This window comes from Dasypus novemcinctus, chromosome 27, assembly GCF_030445035.2.
Source record: "Dasypus novemcinctus isolate mDasNov1 chromosome 27, mDasNov1.1.hap2, whole genome shotgun sequence".
Classification (NCBI taxonomy): Eukaryota; Metazoa; Chordata; class Mammalia; order Cingulata; family Dasypodidae; genus Dasypus; species Dasypus novemcinctus.
The window spans coordinates 24,278,344-24,304,839 of NC_080699.1; the positions used below are offsets into that span (position 1 = coordinate 24,278,344).

At 53.3% G+C, this 26,496-nt stretch overlaps 1 protein-coding gene across 2 annotated transcripts in view; it reads right to left on the reverse strand.

Annotated features, from left to right (window-relative positions):
- Positions 1-21,826, reverse strand: part of SMIM35 (small integral membrane protein 35) — a 68,705-nt gene extending 46,879 nt beyond the window's left edge. Inside the window, exons 1-2 of one of the 2 annotated variants that reach the window (XM_058289054.1) lie at positions 21,527-21,813; positions 20,898-20,954 (exon numbers count right to left, since the gene is read on the reverse strand). In XM_058289054.1, coding sequence (XP_058145037.1) covers positions 20,898-20,954; positions 21,527-21,533 — 64 coding nt within the window. In that variant the 5' untranslated portion in view covers positions 21,534-21,813. Of the gene's footprint in view, positions 1-20,897; positions 20,955-21,526 lie in introns of both variants that reach the window. The other variant, XM_058289055.2, reaches the window with a different exon arrangement.
- Between the last annotated feature and the right edge of the window lie 4,670 nt (positions 21,827-26,496).

Genomic DNA, 26,496 nt, shown 5'->3' on the forward strand with positions numbered 1-26,496 from the left:
TACCATGATTAGCCATTATGTGAAGGCACAATAAATCTTTGGATAGAGAGTATTACTAACACCGGAAGATTTAAATCCATATTTGAAATCCTCTTGATAATTTGAACATTTCTGGCAGTTCCCAACAAGGTATGACTAGACCCTTGAAGTTTGTAAGCCGAGAAGGGTATACAATGAAGAGCCTGTTCCAAGGACCAAGGACCATGCGCTTTGCTGTTTTCTTATCAACTCGTGGTTGAATTACTGATCCTCTCTTCAATCTCCAGTGTCTTTTCAGAAAACTTGCTAAGCACCTTGTCCATTGGGTGAGGATTAATTTCGTCAAAACTAGGTCATCGCTAAACCCACTTGGCCGAGTACACACAAGTACATCGCAATAAGCTAAAATCAGCAGTGGTGCAAGAGCCCCTCTGACCCTATCAGACACATGCAACATGTGACATCTGACATAGGACCAGGCCAGGCACCAGGGGCAATCCTCATGTTCTACAGTAGGAAGGCTTAAATGCTTTCATTCAGATTTTGAAATAGGCATAAATAGAAGTCTCAGGTTTTTCCTCATATCCCAGTGGATCATCCCGCACAGCCCCTGGATTCGAGAACCCTAGTTTGGGGACTTCTAGTTTGTGCATTAGGACTGTGGACAAATTCCTGCACTGGGGCCCTTCAAAAGAAGATGTCTTTGGTGAGAGTTTATTATCCCGGCCATGAATTATTTATCTTCCCAACCCCCAGCCCCGGTGGGCACAGAGAAGGTGCTTGGTCAATATTTGTGGAACACTTAAATGGTTTGCTCTCCTCCCTGTTTCGTCCCTATTTTTCCACGTGACCATGTCTGTTGATCCACATAAGCTCATTTCAAATGTGACCGCCTCTGGGGAGGCTTCCCTGAGTCTCCTCACTGTTTACTCTTTAATCTCAGCATTCACCCGCCAGATCACAGCGCAATGTCTGTGCAACGTCTGCCTCCCTCCCTTTTTTCTCTTCTTTTTTTCCTTAAGATTTGTTTTTTTATTTATTTCTCTCCCCTTCCCTGACCCCCCCCCCGCCCCCCTGTTTTCTGCTCTCTGTGTCCATTTGCTGTGTGTTCTTCTGTGTCCGCTTGCACTCTTGTTAGTGGCACCAGGAATCTGTGTCTCTTTTTTGTTGCGTCTTCTTGCTACCTCATCTCTCCGTGTGTGCGGCGCCACTCCTGGGCAGACTGCACTTTTTTCACGCTGGGCAGCTCTCCTTCTGGGGTGCACTCCTTGCACGTGGGGCTCCCCTACACAGGGGACACCCCTGCGTGGCACGGCACTCCTTGCACGCATCAGCACTGCACATGGGCCAGCTCCACACGCGTCAAGGAGGCCCGGGGTTTGAACTGCGGACCTCCCATGTGGTAGGTGGATGCCCTAACCACTGGGCCAAGTCCGCTTCCCACCCTCCCTTTTTAAAGAGCTTTGGAGGCAGGGAAGGTGCCCAATTCCACTCGCGTGCTCAGTGCCCAGCATACAGTAGATGCTCAGTGTCTAATGAAGGAGGGACCCCACAGAGATGGGCCTCAGGAGATGCTTTACGTGCATCTGGCCCTGAAGCCACTCATCTCCCAGAAGCCTTGGGTGAGGGGCAGGGGAGAGGATGAGGGAGAAGGGGGCTGCAGGAGGGCCTCCCGGAGCCTGGCACAGCATGCTCGCCTATCGCCTTCCAGCCAGCGATGCAGTCTGTGAAGGAATATGGAGGCCCTGGGTGGGCGAGAGCCTCCACCACCCGGCGGCACCGTGCCAGCCTTCCCGGCAACCCCACGGAGGCTGAGCGGCATCCAGGAGCCAGCAGCCTCCCCCCAGCTCAATCTGCAGCCCTTAGAGCACTCAGCCAGGCCAGAGGCACCAACCTCATCAATAAATGATGGTCCACGGGCTCGGCCCGTCTGGCCACGGACCATCTAAAAGCCTCCCCCTTCCAGCAGCCTCCGCCCAACGAACTCCTGTTAATGGCGCCACCATCGACCCCTGCACCCTCGCAGAAACCTCAGCGTCCTCCCCGGTCCTCCCACGGCCAGTCCTTCAGCTCCTACTCCAGAAGTGCCAGCAGCGCAGCCTGGCACGGCAAGCTCGCGTTCCGGGCCTGCCTGCCAAGTACGGGCAGGGAGGTGTCGGGCCAGGGCCCTCGGCTCCCTCAGCCGTAAAATCAGCATAGCAAGACTTGCTTTGCAAACTTCTTAGGAAGAAATTAGACAGCTCATCTATCGTACTTGGCACAGGGCGCAACGCAGAGTAGAAAGGCAATAAATACTATTTCCCTTCCGTCTCTCGTCTCCGTCCCCTGGCCCACACCTTAATTAAAGCCCTTCCCCATCTTTCACCTTAACTGCGGCAACTCCTTACCTCTCCCCTACAGTACTGCCAGAATTACCTTCCTCCGTGGCATGAGTTGTGTTTTTATTTATTTATTTATTTATTTTTAATTTCTCTCCCCTTCTCTCCCTGCCCCCCATTGTCAGCTCTCTTGTGTCCATTTGCTGTGAGTTCTTCTGTGTCTGCTTGCATTCTCAGCAGCAAACCGGGAATCTGTATCTCTTTTTTGTTGCATCATCTTGCTGCGCCAGCTCTCTGTGCATGTGGCACCACTCCTGGGCAGGCTGTGCTTTTTGTACTGGGTGGCTTTCCTTATGGGGCGCACTCCTACGCGGGGGACACCCCTGTGTGGCATGGCACTCCTTGCGCGCCGCAGCACTGCACGTGGGCCAGCTCACCACAAGGGTCAGGAGGCCCTGGGTTTGACCCCTGGACCTCCCATGTGGTAGGCAGAGGCTCGATCAGTTGAGCCACATCTGCTTCCTGTGACTTGTGTTTTAAACTTAATTTTACTCAACCAACTTTTAAGCACCTTGTGTGCCAGACCCTGCAATGGTGCTTCTGCCATAAAGACAAAGAAGCTCTCCCCCATACCCCAGCCTGGGACCCCACTGATGCTTCAGAAACTGTTAGAAGGTCACTGAGCTAAGACTCGAACTCGTGCTCTTTCCAAGCTACCACCCCCTCTCCCCCTCATCCTGCACCTGTCCTTCCATCCCCCAACCCACCTCGGCTCAAGGACAAGTGGCTGGGGGAGCTAGTCCAAGGGCCGTAGCAGCGCAGTAACCAGGCACAGCTGAAGGCTGAAACATCTGGCACGGGCTCCAGCAGCAGACGTGCTAAGGAGGGGCGCAGGAGGCGCACCCCTCCTCGATATTTCTCTGTAGGTGGCAAGGCTGCGTCAGACCAGCTCCCCATGCAAGAGGATTTCCTCACACCAAAGCACAAAACCCAGCATCTTTGTCCCATGGGAAGCAAGCCGCATGGCCTTCCTTGGACACTGCTGGTCCAGACTGTACTTGAAGGCCAAGAGCACCAGCCCCAGGCAGATGGACTCAAGGGCTTCTCTGGGGAACTTGCAAGGTCAAAGCCCGTTCCCAAGGCTTTGGTGATGGCCAGCTCTCTACGTCAGGGTCCCAGGAGGACCATACTGCTTACCGCCTCCCCTCGCAGACCCCCGACCCCAACACAGCCAGGGCACACTCGTGGTATCTCAGAAGCAAGAGAAATTATACTGAATAAAAGCCAAAGCCAAGTAGGATGAGACAGGTGGAGTTGTGATGATGGTAATCTGACTCAAGCACCGAAAGCCTTGTCTACACAGGGTTTAGCCGCACGTGTGTGAAACCGTCAGGGAAGGGGATGGGGGTGGGGACTCCAGAGGAAACAGGAGGAACACACTTGGGGCACATCCCCACAGGTCACTCACATGCCAGCAGCAGGATGTCCTGCCTAATGCCCCATACAAGGTAAACCAAGTCCCCAGCAAAGGGGCTCGAGACTGGTTCAGTTCCAGATGGACGGCCCAGCAACTGGGTCACCCTGGGCAAGTCACTCCACTTCTCTGAGCGGGTTTTGTCACCTCACAGGGCTGTCTGGAGGGTCACACAAGAAGAAGACCTGTACACAGACACGTGACGCGTTTCTTCACCATTCTGGGCACTTTCTCCTCAACCACACCATATAAAACACCGGCACTCCCTCTATCAGTTTCTAGGGACGCTGAAACAAAGGCTGGACTAAACGAGGTGGCAGGAGAAGATAAAATAGCCAACATTAATCCTTCCACAGTGCTGGAGACTCCAGGTCAGAAATCAAGGGGGCAGTAGGGCTGTCCCCCTGGGACGCTGGCAGGGGCCCTTCCTGGCCTCTCCCTGCTTCTGGCAGCCACTGGCGTCCCTTGGCTAGTGGCCACATCACTCCATCTGCCTCCATCTCCACACGGCCGCCTGGGTCTCTGGTCCCCTCTCCTCTTCTTAAAAGGACACTGCTGTGACCCCATCTTAACTAATCACATCTGCAAAGACCCTGTTTCCAATAAGGTCCTATTCTGAGTTACTAGGGTCTCAGATTTCAGCATATCTTGTTGAGGGACACAGTCTGACTCATAACACTCTCACTGCCTTTTCCTGGATCCACTGCCGTCACTGGAACTCCCTGTAGCAGTTTAAAATAATTGATGAATTCCAAAAAGAAATATTGGATTATGTTTGTAATCCGATCTGTTCCTGGGAAAGACTGAGTTATCATGAGGGCGTGGAGTCCCCACCCAGTCCCCACCCCTTGCCTTGGTGGGTGGAAACTCACAAATAAAAGCCTGGCAAAGGACAGAGTTGGAGCTTTTGATGCGAGGGGTTTTTCTGATATTGGAGTTTGATGCTGAAGCCTTAGGCTGGAGCCCCAGAAGTCAGCACACAGAGGAAAGAGAAGCCAGCCCCAGGAAGGAAGGAACCTTGAACCCAGAATAAAGCAAGCCCCAGGAGCATAGGAACCCAGGAAGCCTGAACCCTCGCAGCCGTCGGCAGCCATCTTGCTCCATGTAGACTTTGGTGAGGAAAGTAGCTTATGCTTTATGGTCTGGTATCTGTAAGCTCCTACCCCAAATAAATACCCATTATAAAAACTAACCGATTTCTGGTATTTGCATCAGCACCCCTTTGATTGACTAATACACTCCCCCTGCACCTTCAGCTTCCTGGGTGAGCCCGGCAGCTCCCCTGGCCTCATCATCAATATTTGCAAGGGATCTCTTTTGCAGAAAATCAAAGCTGGATCAGTCTATGAGCTGGGCCTTCCAGAAAGGTCGGTGGGCATCGGGCGTGTGGTCTCATTGGGGCCTGGTGGGCACACCCTCACCTCTGTTCCAGCTCCCCTTGCCCGCCAGCTCCCTGCAGGCAGGAAGGAAACAGACCCAAGCAAGCCCACATGCAGCCCCGGGCACACCTGGGGCATGAGCTACTTGTCCGCTGTCCCTGAAGGACCAGAGTCCATTGCAGACCCTGGCCATGCTCATGCGGGTCCCACCCGTGCATGGCTGATGGGAAAGCCTCAGGCTCCAGAGACCTAGGTTAGACAGACCTGGGTCCCCTTTCCTAACCGGCCGTCACCAGTGCACACTCACCGGCTGCACATCACACCATTCTCCACCTAATTTCTTGGGAGAGGCACCAACCAAAGGGACGGTCACCGAAACTGATCTCAAATGACTTGGGCACAGAGGGGAGAACCAAGGCTCTGCTGGGTAGAAGGAAGCCTAAGTTTCATCCAGGTCAAGCGCCAGGCTCTGACGTCAGCTCACTGCAGAAGTAACAGCCTCTACCCACTCCTGAGTGTGGGCAGCACTGCTCAAATGGCAAGGTGCACACAAATCACCTGCGATCTTGTCAGGAAGATTCTGATTCAGCCAGAATCTGGGATCCGGGTTGCGGGGCAGGAGGGAAGGGAACTGAGATTCTGCATTTCTAGCAGGTTCCTGGGTGATGGCGATGCTTTGGTTCCAGGGACCATACACTGAGCAGTAGGGATCTAGAGGGTTGCTGCTCTCGGAAACGCCTGCTTTCATAGGGGAGGCTTTCCTCCTCAACTGGAAGGCTGTTGTGTTTTCTCCAGCCACAGGGCCTAACCACAGTGCCCAATACAGGGTGGAAAATATTTGTTGGAAGGGTGGATGAGTGGATTGATGGATGGATGGATAGGTGGCTATGTGGGTGGGAAGAGGATAGATGGATGGATGGGGAAGGAAGGAAGGAAGGAAGGAAGGAAGGAAGGGAGGAAGGAAGGAAGGGAGAGAGGGAGGAAAGACCAGCCCACATGACACATATGAATGGATGGGTGGATGACCACTGATGTTAAGATCAAATGCACAACTGGAAACAACTGGCAGTTAATATAATGCCCCATAAATTACTTATCTATGTGAAAATGTCCTAAGGGGAAAAGACACTAAAGAATAAAGAAGAGAGAACAAAGGTAAAAGGATCTCCAGACTCCCAAAGAATATCCTTCTCACATCTGTATTAGTCAGCCAAAGGGGTGCTGATGCAAAATACCAGAGATTGGTTGGCTTTCATAAAGGGTTATTTGGGGTAGGAGCTTACAGATACCAGGTCGTAAAGCATTAGCTACTTCCCTCACCAATGTCTATTTCCATATGTTGGGGCAAGATGGCTGCCGACATCTGTGAGGGCTCAGGCTTCCTGGGTTCCTCTGGGCTCAGCTCCTCTGTTTTCTCCACCAGGTCAGCTATAAACTATCAGGTGAATGGCTCTGTCTGAGCCATTCTCCTTGAGGTTTCTGCTGTGTCTAAGGAGCCATCTCTAATCCTCTGTGTTCTTTTCCTGGCTCAGGTCCTCTCTTCCCAGAGCTTCAGCTCAAGACTCCAGCATCAAATTCCAAACCAAAGCTCCAACATCAAAATGCCTCAACTCTGCTCTTTGCCACGCCTTTCATCTGTGAGTCCCCACCCACCAAAGGGTGGGGACTAAACGCCCACTAACGTGGCCCAGTCAAAGCCCTAATCATAACTCAATCAGGCCCAGGTACAGACCAGATTACAAACATAATCCAATATCTATTTTTGGAATTCATAACCATGTCAAACTGCTACAACATCTAATAGAACATCTTTGTAAATGTAGTTTGATTTGTGGGTGTGTCATCTCCTCCAGGAGACTATGCGGTGTGTGTATCAGGAACTGGGCCTTCATCTCCTCATGCTGGGTGCCTCGCACAGCAGGAGCCCAGTAAATACACATTTTGTTAAATGAATAGGGACAGCATCTCCAGCCACAGATGTCTACCGGGTGCCACACGCTGCATGTAGATTATCTCACTAATCCTCGTAACACCTGAGGCCAGTACTATTATTATCCCCACTTTGCCAACTGTGAAGCTCCAGGAGGTTAAATAAATGCCCAGGGCTGCACCAACCATCGGCAACTGGATTAGGACCCAGGACTCCAGACCTCTTGACCCAGCGAGAGCAGGTCTGGCAAGGTCTGAAGCATATACATTCTGAGGGACCCTCTTTAAGAAATGACATACTTAAAAAATATATATCTTATTTCTGCAAAATTTACAAAACCCTGTGACCATATGTGACAGTTTGGGATTATTTATGAATCCCAAAAAGAGAAAAAGTATGTTTCTAAACTAATCTATTCCTCTGGGTGTGATATTTGATTGTATTAAATTCAGTGAGGGGTCTCTGATTAAGTTTACTTGATAAAATCAGTTTAAGGCTTCTGGGCTACACTGATAAGGCATAACTCAGGTTCAGTCCCCACCTCCTTGGGGACATGGACCCTCATTCAAGAGGACATGCAGGAAGAGAGAGCTCCATCATTTTTTATCCTGGGGCCCTGGGGAAAGCTGAGCCATTTGCCTGATGGTTTGCAGCTGACCTTGGGAATGAGCTGAGACAGAAAGCCCAGAAAGTCATGAGCCCTATGCCAGGAGAGAGGGGAAGCCCTGAGAGCCAAGCCCTGTGCCAGGCTGCAGCCGAGAGAGAGGAAGCCCAGAGAGAAAGGCTGAGCCTTCAGAGATGAGCGACCACCTGTCTTCAACATGCGGCAACCGACTTTGGTGAGAAAGCAACCTGGAGTTGGACTCTTCAGGGCCTTGTAACTATAAGCTTTTACCCCAAATAAATACCCTTTATAAAAGCCAACAGATTTCTGTACTTTGCATGGGCATCCCTTTGGCTGACTAATACACCATGGGATCATGTTACTGGGATCCTTCCCAGGGCCTTGGAAGGGGCCATGCTCATGTGGGACCCAGAAGTTCAAGTTTGCTAGCTTCACAGTCCAACCACCTCTGAACTCAACAAGACATGCTGGAGATAGAAGAGGAAAAGGCAAAAGGAAGAGGAAAAAGTGTTGGAGAAGGAGAGGAAAAGATAAAAAGTATAGTGGAAGGAAGGAGAGGAGGGAGAAAAGTCAAAAGGAGAACCTTAGAAGAGATGAAGGGAAAAGAGAAGGAACAGTCAGAGGAGGGGCTGAAGGGGCTGGAAGGGGCTGAGGAAGGGCTGAGGTGGCCCCTGGATGAGTACTGTTTCCTCCCAGGCTTTCGTATCTGGGACCTGGGGGACAGTAGAAACCCTCCAGGCCACTGTGTCTCCTCCTATAGAACTTTCTAGCTCCTCCCACTGGTCTTGACAGTGGCCCTGCCTATGTCCCTCTTTCCCAGGCCTCTCTACAGACTCCCACTCACATGGGACCAAGGCCAGGGCTGGAGCCAGGTGAGCTGAGTAAGCATCCCCCCAACCAGCCACTCCCAGCAGCATTCTTGCCCAGGCAGCTACTTCTTTCCTCACCTGAGCACCAAGTGAGGAAATGCAAGCCTGTGGGCCAGGTGTTTCACCTGGTGTCTACAGGAACCAAGGCCAGGGACAGCCTGGGTGGCCCCTGGCCTCCTGCTGCTGGAGTCTTCCTTACAAGGAAGGGCCTGCCTGGATCTTCACAGCACTGTCCCCTGAAACCACCTGTCCTGAGATCACAGACACATGATAATACCCCAAACTTTCAATTCTAAAGGGCACCGCCCTGGAGAGGGAAGGGCTAGGGCCATGTTGACTCAAGAGGCCCACCAGCCCAGCCTTGGAGCTCTCCTGCTCAGAGACAAACCCAGGCCACACCACAATGGCCAAGAGTTGGCCAGCAATCAGTTAAATCAACCCAATTCTTCCCTCCCTGCTCAGACTCACTGGGTCTTCTGTGGGCCATGCCACTCCCAGACCATGTGCCCAGGGTTTTTAAGTTAATGTATCACAGTCAGCCAGTTCACATGGTTGGTAGCAGGAGGAGACCTGGGTTCAAGTCCAAAACTTCTGTCTGTTTTGAGGCCAGTCGCTCCATCTCTAAGCTATGGTTTCCTCAGCTGTCAGATGGGAGCAACATATGCCTTGCAGGGTTGTGTGAGAATTAAAGAGAAGACACGAGGAAATACTTTACCAATGGAAGGACCAAGACACTTTGTCTATCCTGGGGGGTCAGGCTGAGACATGGGAGGAGATCTGGATTTGTTCAGAATCTCACACCAATTTGGGTGATTGACTTTGTATATCTGGCATCTGTTTCCTCATCCACAAAATGGAGGAATGGGAGTAGAAATTACCCAAGTCCCTCTAGCTCAATGGTTCTATGATTCCAAGGTTTCACCTTGGACACCCCCAGGCAGGGGGCAGCTCCAGGCCTTGGGATGTGGCAGGGTGTAAATCAGAAGTGGCCCTATGGGGAAGCGAATTTGGCTCAACTGATAGAGCGTCCACCTACCACATGGGAGGTCCAGGGTTCAAACCCAGGGCCTCCTGACCCGTGTGATGAGCTGGTCCACATGCAATGCTGATGCGCGCAAAGAGTGCCGTGCCACGCAGGGGTGTCCCCTGTTAGGGGAGCCCTACATGCAAGGAGTATGCCCTGCCAGGAGAGCTGCCCCACACGACAAAAGTGCACCTTGCCCAGGAATGGCACTGCACACATGGAGAGCTGACACAGCAAGATGATGCTATAAAAAGAGACACAGATTCCTGGTGCCACTGACAAGAATACAAGCAGGCACAGAAGAACACACAGACAGAAGACAACTGGGGGGTGAAGAGGAGAGAAATAAATAAAAAATAAATCTAAAAAAAAAAAAAAAAGCGGCCCTTTGAGGAGAGAACACTTGGATCCAAACCATAGAACCAAGGGCAAGATAAAAACTATTTAGTTACCAGTCGCTCCATGCCTGATGGCAATTCCGTTCTACTGAGCAGTAAACCCTGCTCCAACTTTTCATAATCGCAAACAAAAGTACCCACATACAGAAAGAGGTCACATAGCTGGGGAGATAGAGAGTGAAAGAGAGAGAGAGAGATCTCTCACATCACCATCAGCTAACTCATCCGGTAGAAGTCGTTCAGGCAGGAAGGCTTTTGCAACATCTTGGGCGTGTCACCTGTTCTGAGGCCGAAGGGCTCAGGTGTTATTCCAGCCCCTGAGACAGGTGTCAGTGTACAAGACACACAATCATTCAAGTGTGGCAACATCACCTATAGGGTTGTTGTAATCCACCTGCCCCACAGTCCCCAGATCACTCCTGGAACACAGCGGCGGGAGGGGCCAGCTCGCTGGAGGAGAGGGCTGCTGGGTGCCAGGGACCAAGGCCTGCCCTGCCCTTAGCCCACCTCCAGCCACTGCTGCCCAGGCACTTTGGACCCTCTGCCCAGCCAGGGTCCATGCCAGGGCAGCCCTCCTGCTGACAGGTGCCAAGTTCAGCTCCAGGCTGCTGGGAGATCGGGACGATCGCAGAGCCAGCATGGTGAGGGTGGGGCCTCTGCTCCCAGGACTGGGAAGACAGGTCATGTGTCCCCGGCCCCCAACGACGGCTCTGCTGGGCTGTTCTCCAAGCAGCCTGAGAGATCATCACAAGAATTCCATGGTAGCCTCCAGATCAAAAAGGAGGCCACGCCCACATCCCAGGCCCCTCCACCTCTCATCCCCACCTGCCCTCCTCTCTCCCTCCATGGCCAGCAGTCCTCGGATTGGCCCTCCAAAGGCCAGGGCCAGTCCTGTCTGACTATCCCCCCAGAATTCTACATGCTCTGTGGCCCAGCATCTCCAGGCCTAGTGGCTGCAGGTTGGCACTATCCTTTCCAAGGGCAAGGAGCTGTTTTGACACCAAAGTGGCCCTCTGCCACCAATCTGGGAAAATGGGTTCCTTTGACTTTTAAAGAAAGCAGCAGAGATGCTTCAAAAGAGTCAGAGGTGTTTGTGGCGATCTTCTACTGGGTGTCCTCCAAACAGCTGGAGCTTCTTCACTATCTTGGGCAAAAAGAACCAACCCCATCTTTCCAGGAGGAGAGCTGAGGGCCATGGAGGACAAGAAACAATAGCTGGGTCTGAGGTGGGCACAGTGAGCCTTCCATCTCCAAGCCTTGGGTCAGATGGTGCAACTGCCCAACAGGGGTCCTGTCCACGGGGAGAAGATGCCACCTGGGGAGGGGGCTGCCCTCAAGTGTCCTGATTCCCAGCCTCAGCCCGCCCCTGACTCTTCTGAAAAATTTCTGGCAAAACTCTAGCCCCAGTTCTAGGGTCACAGATGGGAGCGGAATTGCCTGCTTTGTGCTGGGATGGAGCCGGGAGTAGAGACCCAGCTCCTCACTTCTCCATCCAAGGAGGCTGCGTAGAAGCAAAGCCAGTGGGCAGACGCTCCAGCTGCTGGGGCTTTGGGAGAGGAGAGTCTGCCTGGCTGGGAGCTGCTTCTGGGTGGCACTGAGGAAACCTGGGGCGCCTCTTAGGGGAGCAATCTGGAAGGAGTTTACTGGAGCAGTAACTGTAGAATCAAAAGGGTAAATGTCCAGCTCCCTTACTAGCTGTGCTAACTTGAGCAGGTGACTTGAACCTTTCTGAGACTGGTTTTCTTCCTCTGTAAAATGGGAATAACGTGATCTTCCCAGCCACCCAGGCACACACACAGGGTTAGTGTGAGAAAGGAAAGGCTGAACGGGCTAGTGCCTGTGAACTGGCTCTGTCAACCAGGAAGCCCCATTCAAACACAGGGACGTGTGGCTGAAGAGGAATCTGCTCCCAGGGAGGAGCTTGACATTGCTGTAGGAATGACATTGCTGTGCAGGAGGTGCCACCCCCAGGCCCCATAGGCAAGGCAGCGGCCAGGATCCAGGGCAGATCCAGAGAGCGCCTGGCCCCTGAGCCAGCCATGAAGCCTCCTGCACCTAAGAGCCTGCCACTTCCCCCTAAGGATCCTGGGACAACCACAGCTCCCAGCCCTGGGGAGGGGGTGGACAAGTCACACCTGAGTTCAGCACCCCTTGCACCCCTGCAGCCTCCTTCACACCCAAAGGCCCTTCCCTGGGACAGAGAGCTTCTTGACAAGGGCTGCCCTTGAACCTCAACGGGGCGTGCCCACTGAGAGCAGGAGTGAGGTCTGAGCCCAGCCTCTGTCCCTGATGGGGATGTGCCCCGGATATCTCACCCCATGGCTTCTGTAGCAGTTTAATAGGGTTATGAATTCCAAAAGTAGATATTGGATTATGTTTGTAATCTGATCTGTACCTGGGCATGATTGAATTATGATTAGGGCTTTGATTGGGCCACGTCATTAGGGAGTTGAGGTCCCACCACATGGTGGGTGAGGACTCACAGATAAAAGGCATGGCAGAGGACAGAGTTGGAGCTTTTTGATGCTGGAAGATTCTAATGGAGTTTTGATTTGGAGCTCTGGGAAGTAAGCACACAGAGGAAAAAGAAGCAAGCCCCGGGAAGAGAGGACCTGAGCCAGGAGAAGAAGACAGAGGAATAGAGATGGCTCCTTAGACACGGCAGAAACCTCAGGGAGAGGGACAGAGCCGTTCACCTGGCAGTCTACAGCTGCCCTTGTGAGGAGAGGCAAAGTCTAGAGAGCCTCATAGTCTACAGCTGACCTTGTGGAGAAAACAGAGGAACCCTGAACCCAGAGAGAAGCAAGACCCTGGAAAGGAGGAATCCAGGAAGCCTGAACCCTGGCAGATGTCGGCAGCCATCTTGCTCCAACACGTGGAAATAGACTTTGGTGAAGGAGGTAACTTATGCTTCATGGCCTGGTATCTGTAAGCTCCTACCCCAAATAAATACCCTTTATAAGAACCAACCAATTTCAGGTATTTTGCATCAGCAGCCCTTTGGCTGACTAATACAGCTGCCCAGGAGGCCCCAAATGCCAGGAGCCCCAAGACCAGAGCCTTAACTCCTGAGGCCAGTCCTGACCTTCCGTCTGCTCTGGGGGGAGCAGGTCCTCCCTGCCTTCTCCTCTCTTCCTTGCTGGGCTGGTATCGACCCAAGGGGTTGGTTGGGGCTCAGGGGTGTGGCTGGTGGGCAGGCGAGCAGCTGGTGGGGGAGTGCTAAGAACAAGTGAGGGCCCCCTCAGACTGTGGCCCACTCTGCCCCGGTATTACCACCCTCAGGGACTAGAGAGGTGAAGGGGTCTGGCCTAGCCCACTCTCTGGGATCCCCAGCTACCAGCATGAGGGGGCCTGATGTCACCAAACTCCACCCAGACCCCATGTATTGGGCCCCTGCCCTTGGCCAGGCTCCAGGACAGCCGCTAGATGGGGAGGTGGGGACCAAAGGATGGGGTACCTGCATTCTGCCCCAGAGGCCCTCAGAATCCAGAGGAAAGACAGCTCATCCAGTGCCAAAGGGGAGGGCAAGGTACCCCTGAAGCAGGACAGGAGGCAACTTCTCTCGAGGGTGGTTGGGAAGTTGTACAGAAAGAGAGAGTCTTGGTGTTGACCTTGAAGCATCTGTTGGCGCTCTCCAGGCAGAGAAGGCAGAAGGGCCTTCCTGCTAGAGGGAACTGCATGTGCAAAGCAAGGAAGTGTGCAGCATGGGGGACAAAGGGGTAGTGTGCTGTGACTGGAGAAAGGGCAGAGGGAGAAGAGGGGGCAAGTCTGAGGCCTGGACCGCTTGGGGAGGCTTCCAGCCTCCCTTGAGAAGCTTGGATCTAGGGTCCCCACTGTACCCTGGAGTTTGGCAGAGCCAGGGAAGGCCCTAGCGGCTGCCAGGGGCTCATGCTTTGGCTGAGCCGCCTCCCACGCTCTGCACCGGGTCACCTTCCCAAGCCAGGCAGGACGGTGGCGTCCGGCTCCGTTCACGCATTCCACAGAATGTGCTGCAGGCCTGCGGTGTGCCAGGTATGGGAGGCTCTCCAGCAGAGGGAGCAGCCTCCGCCAGGGCCGGAAGCAGCACCCCCAGGCTCTCCCAGGGCCCTTGCCTCCCAGCCACAGGCCTCCAGGCCCCTCTCCGCCTCTCACCTTCCTTCAGCAAAGCCCTTCCCACCCTCACCTGCCCCAGGGCAGACCTGAGAGAATCTGAGGAACCGAATGTGGAAGGGAGGAGAGACATGCCCCGGGGGATAGAGCTGTAGGAGGAAAGACTGAGAAAAACAGACCAAAATCAGGACTCGGGGCCTCGGGGCCAGCTCCCTAAGGCCCCGGAACCAACCCAAATGCTCTCAAGTCTAGACAATCTGGGTGGGCTTCTCGGATTTCCTAGGCACCTCCTCTGCCCTCAGCCTTCCTTCTGGCTCAGATGAAAGCATCACCCTCAGGGAAGCCGATTTGGCTCAACCAATAGAACATCTGCCTACCACATAGGAGGTCCAGGGTTCAAACCCAGGGCCTCGTGACCCGTGTGGAGCTGGCCCACGCGCAGTGCTGATGCGCGCAAGGAGTGCCCTGCCATGCAGGGGTGTCCCCCGTGTAGGGGAGCCCCCCACACAAAGAGTGCATCCTGCAAGGAGAGCCACCCTGCATGAAAAAGCGCAGCCCGCCCAGGAGTGGCACCGCACACAGAGAGCTGATGCGGCAAGATGATGCAACAAAAAGAGACACAGATTCCGGGTGCCTCTGACAAGAATACAAGTGGACACAGGAACACGCAGCGAATGGACACAGAGAGCAGACAATTGGGCAGGGGAGAGAAATAAATCTTAAAAAAAAAAGCATCAACCTCCGAAAGACACTTTAAGGTCCCAAACAATGATTCCCCAAGACAGAGAATCCCACGAAACCTAAAAGAAGTCCATCTGCCACATCTCTTTATAAACCCATTGCCACTGGACTGTGAGCCTCTTGAGGACAGTGTGGGTGTGTCGTCCTCATCTTTTAACCCCAAACCTAACAGGACCTGGCCCAGAATAGGCATTTAATAAATGCTTATGAATGAATGGCAGATAAATGATCAAAGACCAAACCCTCTAACTAGCCATCTGATTTATCTAGACACTGAAAACGAGGTTGCCGGGTCTCTAATTGGAAACACGCCAGATTCTCACAGAGGTGTCACCAGGGTGTTTTCAGCACGAATGGGCCTGGGCTGGGGGTGCAGGCTAAGGAAGGACAGGCCTAGGCCTGCCTGGAAACCCCAGGGATACGGAAGGGAAAGTCTGAGCAGAGCCAGTGTAGCAATCCTGTGACATGCTTTTCTCACTTCCCAGCCTCTTGCTCTAACCATAGAGATTACAGCAGAGAAACTATAAACAAGACCCAACAGGGCAACTGCCCTCCCCTCCCCTCACTCCAGAACACCTTCCAGCTTCCTAGCATACTCTACAAACAACTGGAAACTCTCATAGGGTAGCAGGTGAAAGGAATACTGGCAGGAGAAGACAAAATCTAAGAAGGGCCCTGCCCAGGGGTGGCTGCAGTGTCTTCTGCCACGAAATGCCCTGCACAGCGGTCAGGCTGGGCGTTACCCAGTGGCCTGGCTGAGCTGAGCCATACTTCCAGCACTCCCTGCCTTCTCAGTTTCTTCCTTTACGTCATGCCTTCATTGATTCAGCCTGTGTCCCCTGATCATCTGCTATGTGGTAGGCCCTGGCAAGACACTGTGGAAATCTAGAGATGATATGAAAACCTAGGCCCTCAAAGAGATGGAACAAAAACAGGGTATACTTCCTACTTCCTACTTCCCCCACCTCAGGCACAGAGGGGCACTCAGTCACCCACTCATGTCAACCTGAAGGGGAACTAAAGTTGAGGTCATCCACCACCATCCCCAACATCCCACTCCCACCCTGCCGCTGGGACCATCACAGATGGCCATATCTCCAATACCCAGAGAGGAGGGCCCTGCCAGGCTGTTGGAAGGACTCACTGGTGGTCTTAGAATAGCAGCGACTGCAGCATCTAATCTCCAGCCAAATGCAGCGAGGTAGCATTCTGTGGCTTGAGAACATTTACATTCAGAACCTCCTTATGGATCTCACATCAGCTCTCCAAGATACTAATCCTCATTCCAGCGACAAGGAAGGCAAGGCTCTAGTTAGGATGCTAAGTGACAACTCGACCAAGAAGAGTCAGAGCTGGGACTCCAAACTCTGGGACTTCAGTATCGAGTTCCATGCTTTCTCCATTCTACCTTGTTGCCTAGACTCCAAGAGCTGCCATAACAAATCACCACAAAGTGGGAGGCTTAAAACAACAGAAAGGGGAAGTGGATTTGCTCAATGGATAGAGCATCCACCTACCACATGGGAGATCCGTGGTTCAAACCCCGGGCCTCCTGACCAGTGTGATGAGCTGGCCCATGCGCAGTGCTGATGCTCACAAGGAGTGCCCTGCCATGCAGGGCAGCCCCACGTGCAAGGAGTGTGCCCCATAAGGAGAGCCGCCCAGCGCGAAAGAAAGTGCAGCCTGCCCAGGAGTGGCACCACACACAGGGAGAGCTGACGCAGCAAGATGACACAACAAAAAGAGACGCAGATTCCCAGTGCGGCTGACAAGAATACAAGCAGACACAGAAGAACACACAGCGAATAGACACAGAGAGAAGACAACTGGGGGGGGGGTGGGAGAGGGAGAAGAGAAGGGGAGAGAAATAAATTAAAAAATAAGTCTTAAAAAAAACCAGAATGATGTCCTCTTGCAGTTCTGGGAGGCCTGAAGTCCAAGATCAAGGTGGCGGCAGGGCCATGCTCCCTCCGAAGCCTCGAGGGGAGATCCTTCCTTGCCTCTTCCAGCTTCTGGGAGCCCCAGGAGTTCCCTGACTTGTGGCAGCATCACCCCAATCTCTACCTCCATCTTCCTCTGGCCTCTTCCCATGTGTCTGCCGCTGTGCTCAAAGTTCCCTCTTCTTATAAAGACATGAGTCATGGGATTTAGGGCCTACCCTAATCTAGCAGGACCTCATTTTAACTTAACTATTTACAGCTGCAAACACCCTAGTTCCACATAAGGTCACATTCTGAGGTTCCTGGTGGACATAAATTTGGGGGTGACACTATTCAACCCAGGACACCTTCCTTCTCAAGTATGTGGACCCTCAAAACCAGCTCATGGAGTTGCCTTGGAAGCTGCAGAAGCAGGGAGGCCCACTTCCCTACCAAGAAGCTGACAGGGTTTATAATAAAGTGTATGTTGAGTGGAGGCAGCATCAACTGGATTAACTGAGAAGGGGAAAGATGATGTCGTTTCTACAAGGAAGCTCAGTCCCTCACTAAGCCCCTAAGGCTGCTAAAGAGGAAATCACGGGAAACCAGCGGGCATGGTTAACTTAGACTTTCAAGAAGACTAAAATAAAGTTTCATCCCCAGTGCTGCTTGGGGGAAAAAAATAAGTCACCATGAGATTCATTAAGGATAGAAAACAGACTGAAAGAGGGAAAATCCTGAGCCAATCAGGCCTAAGTCCAGTCTTCTCTGTAGGAGGAGACAACAGAAATTCCAGGTTAACTGCAAGCTCTTCCAGTCACAGACCCTGAGGAAAGAGCCTTGGAGAGCTTTCAGATGAGTGGTTCCCCCAGTTTGTTGTGTCCTCAGAGCCCTTTGCCCCACTGAAATCTAAGGCAGAGTCCCCACATGGAAAACAGAAAAGTATCAGCGCCTCAGTGGTTGACAGGACGGGGTCTCCTACCCATTCCTGCCCCCTTCCCTCGCATCACCACCAAGGGGCTCCCTGAGTCCCCAGGGTGTGCTGGAACCCTTGTCCGGCTTTGCCTGGCATCCTCGGGGTCCAGCTTCTACTCAGCACCTTCCGGAGGTGGGACTCCCATGCCCTCGGGCGTCCCTTCCTTTCCAAGGAAGCCAATTGCTTGACGCCATCTTCTTTTGCCCAGAGGAAACAGTCTTTCTACACCTTCCCCATCTGTCCTCAAGACAAGCTTCTGCCTCTTCTTCTACACCTTTCCTGCTACCCAGGTCCTCCCATCTCGGCCCTGTGCCCTCTGCCTTCCCTCCGCAGAGTTCTCGTTGGCCTCATGGCACCAGTTCCGGTTCCCTAAGTGCCCTGGTCACTCTCCCCTGGAGGGACTTCAGCCCGTCAGTTCTCCTCCTAAACTGAGGCCCTTTGGCCTAGGGAAGACGTAAAAATAGCTGCCATGTGTTCAGCCCCTCTTACATCCATCCCAGGTCCTCTGCCAGGCTCTCCCATTAATAATTAATCATTTTTGAGCATCTACTATGTCAAGCACTTGCCAGGTTCTGTCTTACTCTTGTCCTTAATTATTAATAAAAATGATAGAATATGAGCTCCAGGGGCACGTGGACTTTGCTTCTTCTGTTCATGCTGTAGGCCCAGCCCAGGACAAGACCTGATGCAACGCAAGCACTCAGAGTGCTAATCACATTTAGGAACAGTAGCTGAGGGAGCGCTCACACTGACCCATCTCTTACTATGTGCCAGGGCACGTGCTATTTGCTCAGGAGGAGACATTATTGAATCTTCCACACACACACCACGCAAAGGAAATTGGGGCTCTGAATGGTTAAAGAGCATGCCTAAGGCTCAGGCCATGAGCAGCAGCAGAAGGATTCAGACCCCATTTGCAGGATTCCAAGGCCTGTGCTTGGCAAATGGCAGCCCGGTCAGGAGTTTCCTCCCCAAACATTCCCAAGTTGTGTGAAGTGGGGAGGAAAGTGGAAAAGGGGTTTGGGGTTATGTGACCTCAAAGTAGCCACTGAAGCATTTTTAGAAGATTGAGTCCAGAGTTCGCAGGAAAGAGATGAAGGAGCCAGGACAGCCCTCCACCAGGACAGGGCAGCCCTTCGCTGCCACAGCCAGACCGGCCACCAGAGGCTGGTCATCTTCAAAGCATCCAGAACAAAGGCCAGCCCTTGGTCCTGGCCTTGACAGAGCCTCCTGGGACACTGCATGGCTCTGTTCCCCGATCCTTTAGGGCACATGGAGTGGAGAGAACTAATGACCACTTCCTAAACTCCTCTGTATTTCAAGGCAGGTGTCCCCCACACATCATCTCATTTAATCCTCACAGCCACACTTTGAAGTAAGTCCTGTTCACCCCATTGCACAGATGAGGGAACTGAGACTCATAAAATTTAACTGGCCCAGGGCCACATGGCTGGGAGGAACACAGCTGGGTTCAGGCCACTGTGCCTGACTCAGGGCTTAGGAGAAAAGGGTCGGGGGTCAAGTCCCTGCTGACCACAAAGACCAATGGAGGGGGAAGCGGATGAGGCTCAAGCAATCGGGCTCCCATCTACCATATAGGAGGTCCAGGGTTCGATGCCCAGGGCCTTCTGGTGAGGGCAACCTGGCCCATGTGGCGAGCTGAACCATGCAGAGGACTGGCCCACGTGGAGTGCTCCCCTGTGCAAGAGTGCTGCCCCGTGCAGGAGTGCTGGCCCATGTGGAGAGCTGGTGCAGCAAGATGATGCAACAAAAAGAGACACAGAGGAGAGACAATACGAGACACAACTGGGAAGTGGACATGGCTCAACTGATAGAGCATCTGTCTACCACATGGAGAATACAGGGTTTGATCCCCAGGGCCTCCTGACCCGTGCGGTGAGCCGGCCCACGCACGGTGCTGCCACACGCAAGAAGTGCCATGCCACATAGGGCTGCTTCCGCATAGGGGAGCCCCATGTGCAAGGAGTACGCCCCACAAGGAGAGCCACCCCATGTGAAAAAAGCACAGCCTGCCCAGGAGTGGCGCTGCACACACCGAGAGCTGACGCAGCAAGATGACACAACAAAAAAGAGACACAGTTTCCCAGTGCCATCTGATAATGCAAACAGACGCAGAAGAACACACAGCGAATGGACACAGAAAGCAGATGACAGGGGGGATGGGGAGAGAAATAAATAAAATAAATCTTAAAAAAAAAAGAGAGAGACACAATAGATCAGGGAGCTGAGGTGGTGCAAGAGAATGATCGCCTCTCTCCCACTCCAAAGGTCCCAGGATCGGTTCCCAGAGCCGCCTAATGAGAATACAAGCAGACACTGAAGAACACACAGCGAAAAGACACAGAGAGCAGACAACAGGGGTGGGGGGGATAAATAAATGAATTAAAAAAAAAAAAAAGACCAATGGAGGGAGGCCAGAGCCAAACCTGTCAAACCACAAGGGACCAGATGGGGCTCCTCTGGGCTTGAAAATGTGCAACGTAACTAGCAGGGGGAACATCTAACAGAAACTTTCTCACCATCATCTTGCAACATCAGTTTTATCCTATCCATGTTCCAAAGTCAGAAACTGGGTACAAGAGATATTAAGTGATTTGCAAGATTGCTCAACAAGATGATAATGGGACCAGGCTTTTTAACACCAAAGGCCCTTTCCCTCCCCACCTCCTCCTGCCCCCTCAATGTAGAAACGACATTTCAGGACAGGCAAAATGGAGTGTGATTTTTCAAAAATCGTATAAACTTTGCAGAATTCTTTCAGAAACGCCAGACTGCCCTCAGTGAGTCCAAATAAATTGCCATGTCTCCGGGACCCCTGTAAGCTTTACGATCAGTCAGCCCCTCCCCCCAGCAAAGCCCTAAGGGGCCTGTCCAGCTGGAAGACCCCCGATGGCTCTCCCATCAACCCTGCAGCCGTCGTCTGAGCATCGCTGTCAGGTGTATGAAGGGAAGGGGGGCTCAGGGGGACCCGCCACGCTGGGGCAAAAGGGAAGTTGAACAAAGTACAACTGCAGAGAACCCCGAGAGGAGCTGAGAATCGGCCACTTCCCCTGGGGAGGGAGAGAAGGATCCAGAGGGATTCCTGGAAGTTGCTGCATCACTGGGAGGCAGGGGCCCTCCCACAGGAAACCCCGTCTTCCTTCAGGTCGACTCACCCCCACGGGCAGGCACGGGCACCTCACTCGGCCCTTCACGCTGGCGTGCCTTGTGACCTGGGGAAAGAGTGTAACTGCGCTGTGCCTCAGTTTCCCCATTTATGAAGCAGGGATGGTTCCATCTTCACCCCTTCCCCAGACCCTCCCTGGAGGTAAGAGCTGCGCCAGAGCATAGAGGCTGGTTCTTAAATCAAGGCAGTGGCACAGCAGGAGAAGGGCAGGCCACCTGACACCCCCTTCCTGCCCAGGCCCTGCTCTGGCGCCATAACGTGCCGGCCTGGGGGCTCGAGCTGCCAGCAGGTCAGCACCTGTGTGGCCTGGAAGGAGCCAAAATGGTTTCTAATGTCGCAGCCCAGGCTGAGGCTCGACCTAAGGGAAAACGGGGAAGGAGCCTGAACGCAGCGCAGGGTTGGGGAGGGTGCTTTCTGAATCTCCCTGGGGTGGGAGCCTGGAGGCCCATCTCCGTGTGGGCCAGGCTGGAGGCAGATCTGCCCAGAGTCAGGGTGCCAGCTCAGAGGACACTTGGAGGACAGCAAGCTTCGTCGTCTCCCGAGAAGCCTCTGCGTGCTCCCGGCTGCGCCCCACCGCCAGGCTCACCTCCCCCGCCCCCAGACCCTCTCTCACCTTACCTGTCATGGCCGAGCCCCCAAAAGAGAGATTCCCGGCTCCGGCCTAGCCAAGTCGCCCAATGGCCTGTCCCCGCTGCAGGTGGAAAGGACGCAGCTGCTTGCGGCTGGGTTGCCGGGAAGGGGTTGCGAGGTCAGGGGTCAGAGAGCAGAGCAAGGCCCCCTCCGAGCAGCCCCCGGAACACCTGCGCCAGCCTGTGGCGGGGCCCCACTCTGCGGGGTGGCTGCGAGCCGCCTCTGGGTCTCTTGGCTCACCCAGAGAACTTTCCCCACCCCCTCCCCTGGGTCTTCCCCCACTGCCTTGTCACTGGCCCCAGCAAACTCGCTGCCACCTGCCAGAGCCACAGGGGACCTGCTTATCCCATCACCTGGCAACAGCAGCACCTCTTGCTCTAGGTTTTCCCTCTGGAAAACCAGGGCCCGGAGCCCCCTGGGAGCCAGAAGCTGCCACCGATCAGGGCAGGGCCAGAAAGCCCCACTTCTGGTGCCCCCTCTTTTCTCTCTTCTTCCACCCCGCAGCCATCCCAGCGCTGCCCCTCCTGACTTCTTTCCAGAGCAAGGAAATGCAGAATCAGCACTGCAGAGGGGAAGAGCGAAATAAGGCCCCAGGGGCAGGCTGCTTGGCAAGGAAGGCAGACAAGCAGCCGGCCAGGCTTTGCTGGCTCTCCTCGGCCATGGGGGGAGAAGATGCCCTTTCCACTGTGTGGCTGGTGACCCTTTTATCTGCTTCACCGTCTTCTGAAGAAGATTCCCTGTTAGTTGCAGGGACCTTGCGGTTCAGAGAGGTCAAGAGGTATGCCCAAGGCCACAGAGCAAGTCAGACGACAAGGCAAAGGAGAACTCGTACACTCCAGGCCGGCTCTCCGGGGCTCCTCTGCAGCACACGTCATCTTTGCCCGCATTTAAAAACAAGAGCTTCTTGTGCTGGGGTCACCTCGGAGCTGGAAGGAACAGGACCCCGAGTTGTCCACCTGTGATCTGGAGCTGAGCTAGGCCAACCAGGAGTTCCTCCTGGAGCTGAACCACAGCAGGGCCTGGGAGTACTTGGTGAATAAAGGAAGGAGCAAGTGAGAAAGGCGAAGCCCCAAGCAGGAGAGGGGAGAGGGAGAGCCGAGATCAGTAAAGCCCCTCCCGGGCGCGAGCCCTGTGATAAGCCCTTCCTCTTCACGCCACCTGAGGCAGATCTTCCTACCCCAGTTTGGATGATTTGGCAGCGCCAGGAATGAGCAGAGACACCTGTCCATCTTCAGAAAGCAGAGGAGGAGGCAAGGGCTGGGAGACGCTGGGGCGATCTCTGCCTGTTGATTGCATGCTAATTATATGCAGCTAGACCACACTGCAGGGGAGTGGAGGCTCAGAAGCACCCAGGTCAGTAATGACCCCACCCAAATGGGGCCCTGAAACTCTGGGATCATGAAGAGGACCATCCACCGGGGCCAAAAGCCTGATCCCAAGAACTGGATCTGATTCTTACTTGCTAAGAGGCCATAAGCAGCCAAGTAGTCAGTATGAGCCTTGGTTTCCTCCGCTGTAAAATGGGGACAATTACTCCAGGTTGTCCTAAGGACTCGGTGGGGTAACATTTATGAAAGGATATTGGATGCCATGTAATAGCATGCGGCCTGTCGTTGTTCTGCCTCCACATCTGCACCAGCAGCAGGAGAAGATTCTCTGAGCTCCTCAGGCAATCTGCACGCCTCCATCTCCCCCTCGCACCACCTCCTCCAGCAAAGGGCCTGCTCCTCCACGGTGCTCCAGAAACTGTGGCTCGGCTGCTGGTGGGCCTGGGGTTGGCCCCCCTGCAGGGCCTCTGTGGTTGTCCTCCCAGGACGCTGCTGGACGCATGAGTCAGGGCTCCGGGGCAGACGGAACCAACTGAGCAGACAGGCTTGGCGGCCAGCAGTCCCAGGCGCGAAGGGAAGAGCCTGTGCCCTGGCTTGGGCAGCACTGGGCCTATGCCGCGGCAGTGTGGCCAAGGGCTGAGGTCAAGCTGGGGGGTAAACAGATGCTTCCAGCAAAGCAGAAGGAAGTACAGTTGGTCTTCGGTGGGCTCTCAGCCCCCTTCCCTCTACCAATTCCAGGGTTCTTCTCTGAAAACCAGGGAGCTGCCTGGGATGGTTTCTGGTGGCCCTTTCAATTTTTCATCCTGGGATCGTGGCAGGGACCCTCCTCAGCAGATGGGGTCGACCAGATCTCTGAGTCTTACCTGGTCCCACAGGTCTCAGCCCCATCCCCTCCTCTCCTCGGTTCAGAAATGATGCCATCTCACAGGGGATGCAGCTGGCTCTCAGTCCCCGTCTCTCTTCTGGCCAGGGACAGCATTGACACTGAAGTCCCCAACCACCACAATCCGCCACACCCATGACCATCAGCAGCAACTCTTACCAGAAGTTTCACAAACATACTGGATCCCTGCATCAGAGATGTTTGCCCAAGAGCCTTCAAGAAAAGACAAGGATGAGCCACTCAGTGGAAGAATTCAAGCAGCGTGGCTGGTCTGAGCAGGAGCATCCCGAGGTCAGGAGTTTGACCCCCTCAAGCCACCACCCAGCACAGCCAGTGAGCTACTTTTTTTTTAAAGATTTATTTATTTATTTCTCTCCTCTTCCTCCCTCCCCCGCCGTTGTCTGTTCTCTATTTGCTATGTCTTCTTCTTTGTCCACTTCTGTTGTTGTCAGCGGCACGGGAATCTTTTTGTTTGCGTCATCTTGCTGTGTCAACTCTCCGTGTGTGCAGCGCCATTCCTGGGCAGGCTGCACTTTCTTTCGTGCTGGGCGGCTCTCCTTATGGGGCGCACTCCTTGCGTGTGGGGCTCCCCTACGCGGGGACTCTCCTGCATGGCACGGCACTCCTTGCGCGCATCAGCACTGCGCATGGGCCAGCTCCATATGGGTCAAGGAGGCCCGGGGTTTGAACCACAGACCTCCCATGTGGTAGACGGATGCCCTAACCACTGGGCCAAGTCCACTTCCCCAGTTAGCTACTTTTTTGGAAGGGTTAAGGACTGGGGGGCAGGGAATGAGCCCAGGACCTCATATGTGGGAAGCCAGCGCCCAACCACTCAGTCACATCGATTCCCGAGTTGGTTCTTTTCATTTGTTTTGCCTGTTGTTTGCTTTGGGGTTTTTTTTAGGAGGCACCAAGAACTGAACCTGGGACCTCCCAGGTGGGGAGCAGGCGCTCAACTACTTGAGCCACATCCACTCCACCAGTCGCCTACTTTTAATTTTCGCTTTAAACCTCAGGTACAGTGCATTGGCTGAATCATAGTCCTTGGCTCATGAGCCCTGTTGCCCACTTTTAAACAGCTAGCCCATCGGTCAGCTGGTTGGTTTTAACAGCGCAATAAGGCTCCATGAACTCACCACCCGAAACAAAGGCTAGAATTTAACAATAACCCGCCTCTAACCAAGGGATCCTCTCTGCCCCACACACATCCTGCCAAGGCAGCTGGGCAAATCTCCTTTGCTTACTATTAATTCAGCAAATATTGGCTGTACACCTTTGATGGGCCTGGAACTGTGCTAGGAGCTCCCTGCCAAGGTAAACACGGAACCCCAAGGTCATCGTTCTGCTTCTGTGTGTAATCTTTTGGGACTGACTTTTTCCTTAATGTTAAATTGCCAATGTCATCCATATTATTTTGTGTCACTGCAGTTCATTTGTTTTGACTGCAATATAATATCCCATTTTGGAAGTATATCACAGTCAGCTCCTTAAAGCTTGACTCAGACCTAAAACAGATATTTGCATCAGTTCTTTCATTCAACAAATCTTTATTAAATACCCACTATGCACCAGGAATGCAGGAATTAACAAGATAATCTTTTTTTTTTTTTTTTAGTTTGTTCTCTCTCTCTCTCTCTCGTTTTCAAACATGTGTGGAATTTTTTTCTGCACAACCACTGGTCCATAGGTAGCAACTGAAAATGTATTAACCAAAGCTCATTTCAGTTCAGAGATGAGGAAACCAAGGCCCCAGGCAGTGCAGGCTGAAAGCTTGGTTTTGTTCCTTCTGTGTCTCAGCTTCTGGCACAATCCCTGGCCCAATTTTTTTTTAGTTAGTGATACAGAGACATGTCCACGCTACTTCACCTAATGCACCTATGTAGGCACAGGTGGGCAGTGAAAAAGAACAAATTGGCAGGTCAGGGTCCATTAAATGGATGCTCCCAATACCCTCCACCCCGCCCTCTTACCTAGTTAACTAAAATCCCGAGAGCATCAAATCCAGCAGCATGGCCTACGGCCTTAATCTTCAAAATCTTCCTATGCCTAGCCCACAATCTCCCTCTCACTCCCCTCGCTGCAGCCGTGCTGATCTCCATCCAGTCCCTCCCTCACCCAAGCTTGTTCCTGCCTGCTGCTTGCTTGCTTCTTGTCATTCAAGTTTCAGTCTGGGTGCCTCTTCCCAAGAGAAGTCCTCCCTGACATCCCCCCTGCCCCCTTCCCTAGACCCTCTGCTCTGAGTGTCCAGCCAGGCCCTCTCTTCCGTCTCTCAGCTTTAGTCTCTGCATAGAACTGTAGAACCATAGAATGATCATCTCTGCTCTTTTCTGGCTTATCTGCTTATGGCCATCCTCCACCACCAGGATGCCCGCTTTTCTAGGGCAGGGATTCGCCTTTTTTGTTTGGGTACTTATTCCATCCTACTGTAATTATTTATTTGTCTTTGAATCCACAGCTCTGGGAGCAGTGCCTGGTTCCATGCAGACACTTGACAAATATTGGTTTGATCAAATGATTATGGAAAGCTATCCCCACAGGTTATCAGGTGATTGATGTCAATCCTTTTCACCCTTGAATTGACTCGGTTGGATGCAATTGTGTGTGCCTTGCTGTTGGTGTTGTTATCAACTGACCCTGTAGCTACAACACACCTTCATTGTAGAAGGAGTCCCCCATCCAGGCCCTGGTGTTGGTGGAGCAGAGCTGGGTGGGAATGTGCGGCAGCACAGTTTAGCAGCATTGTT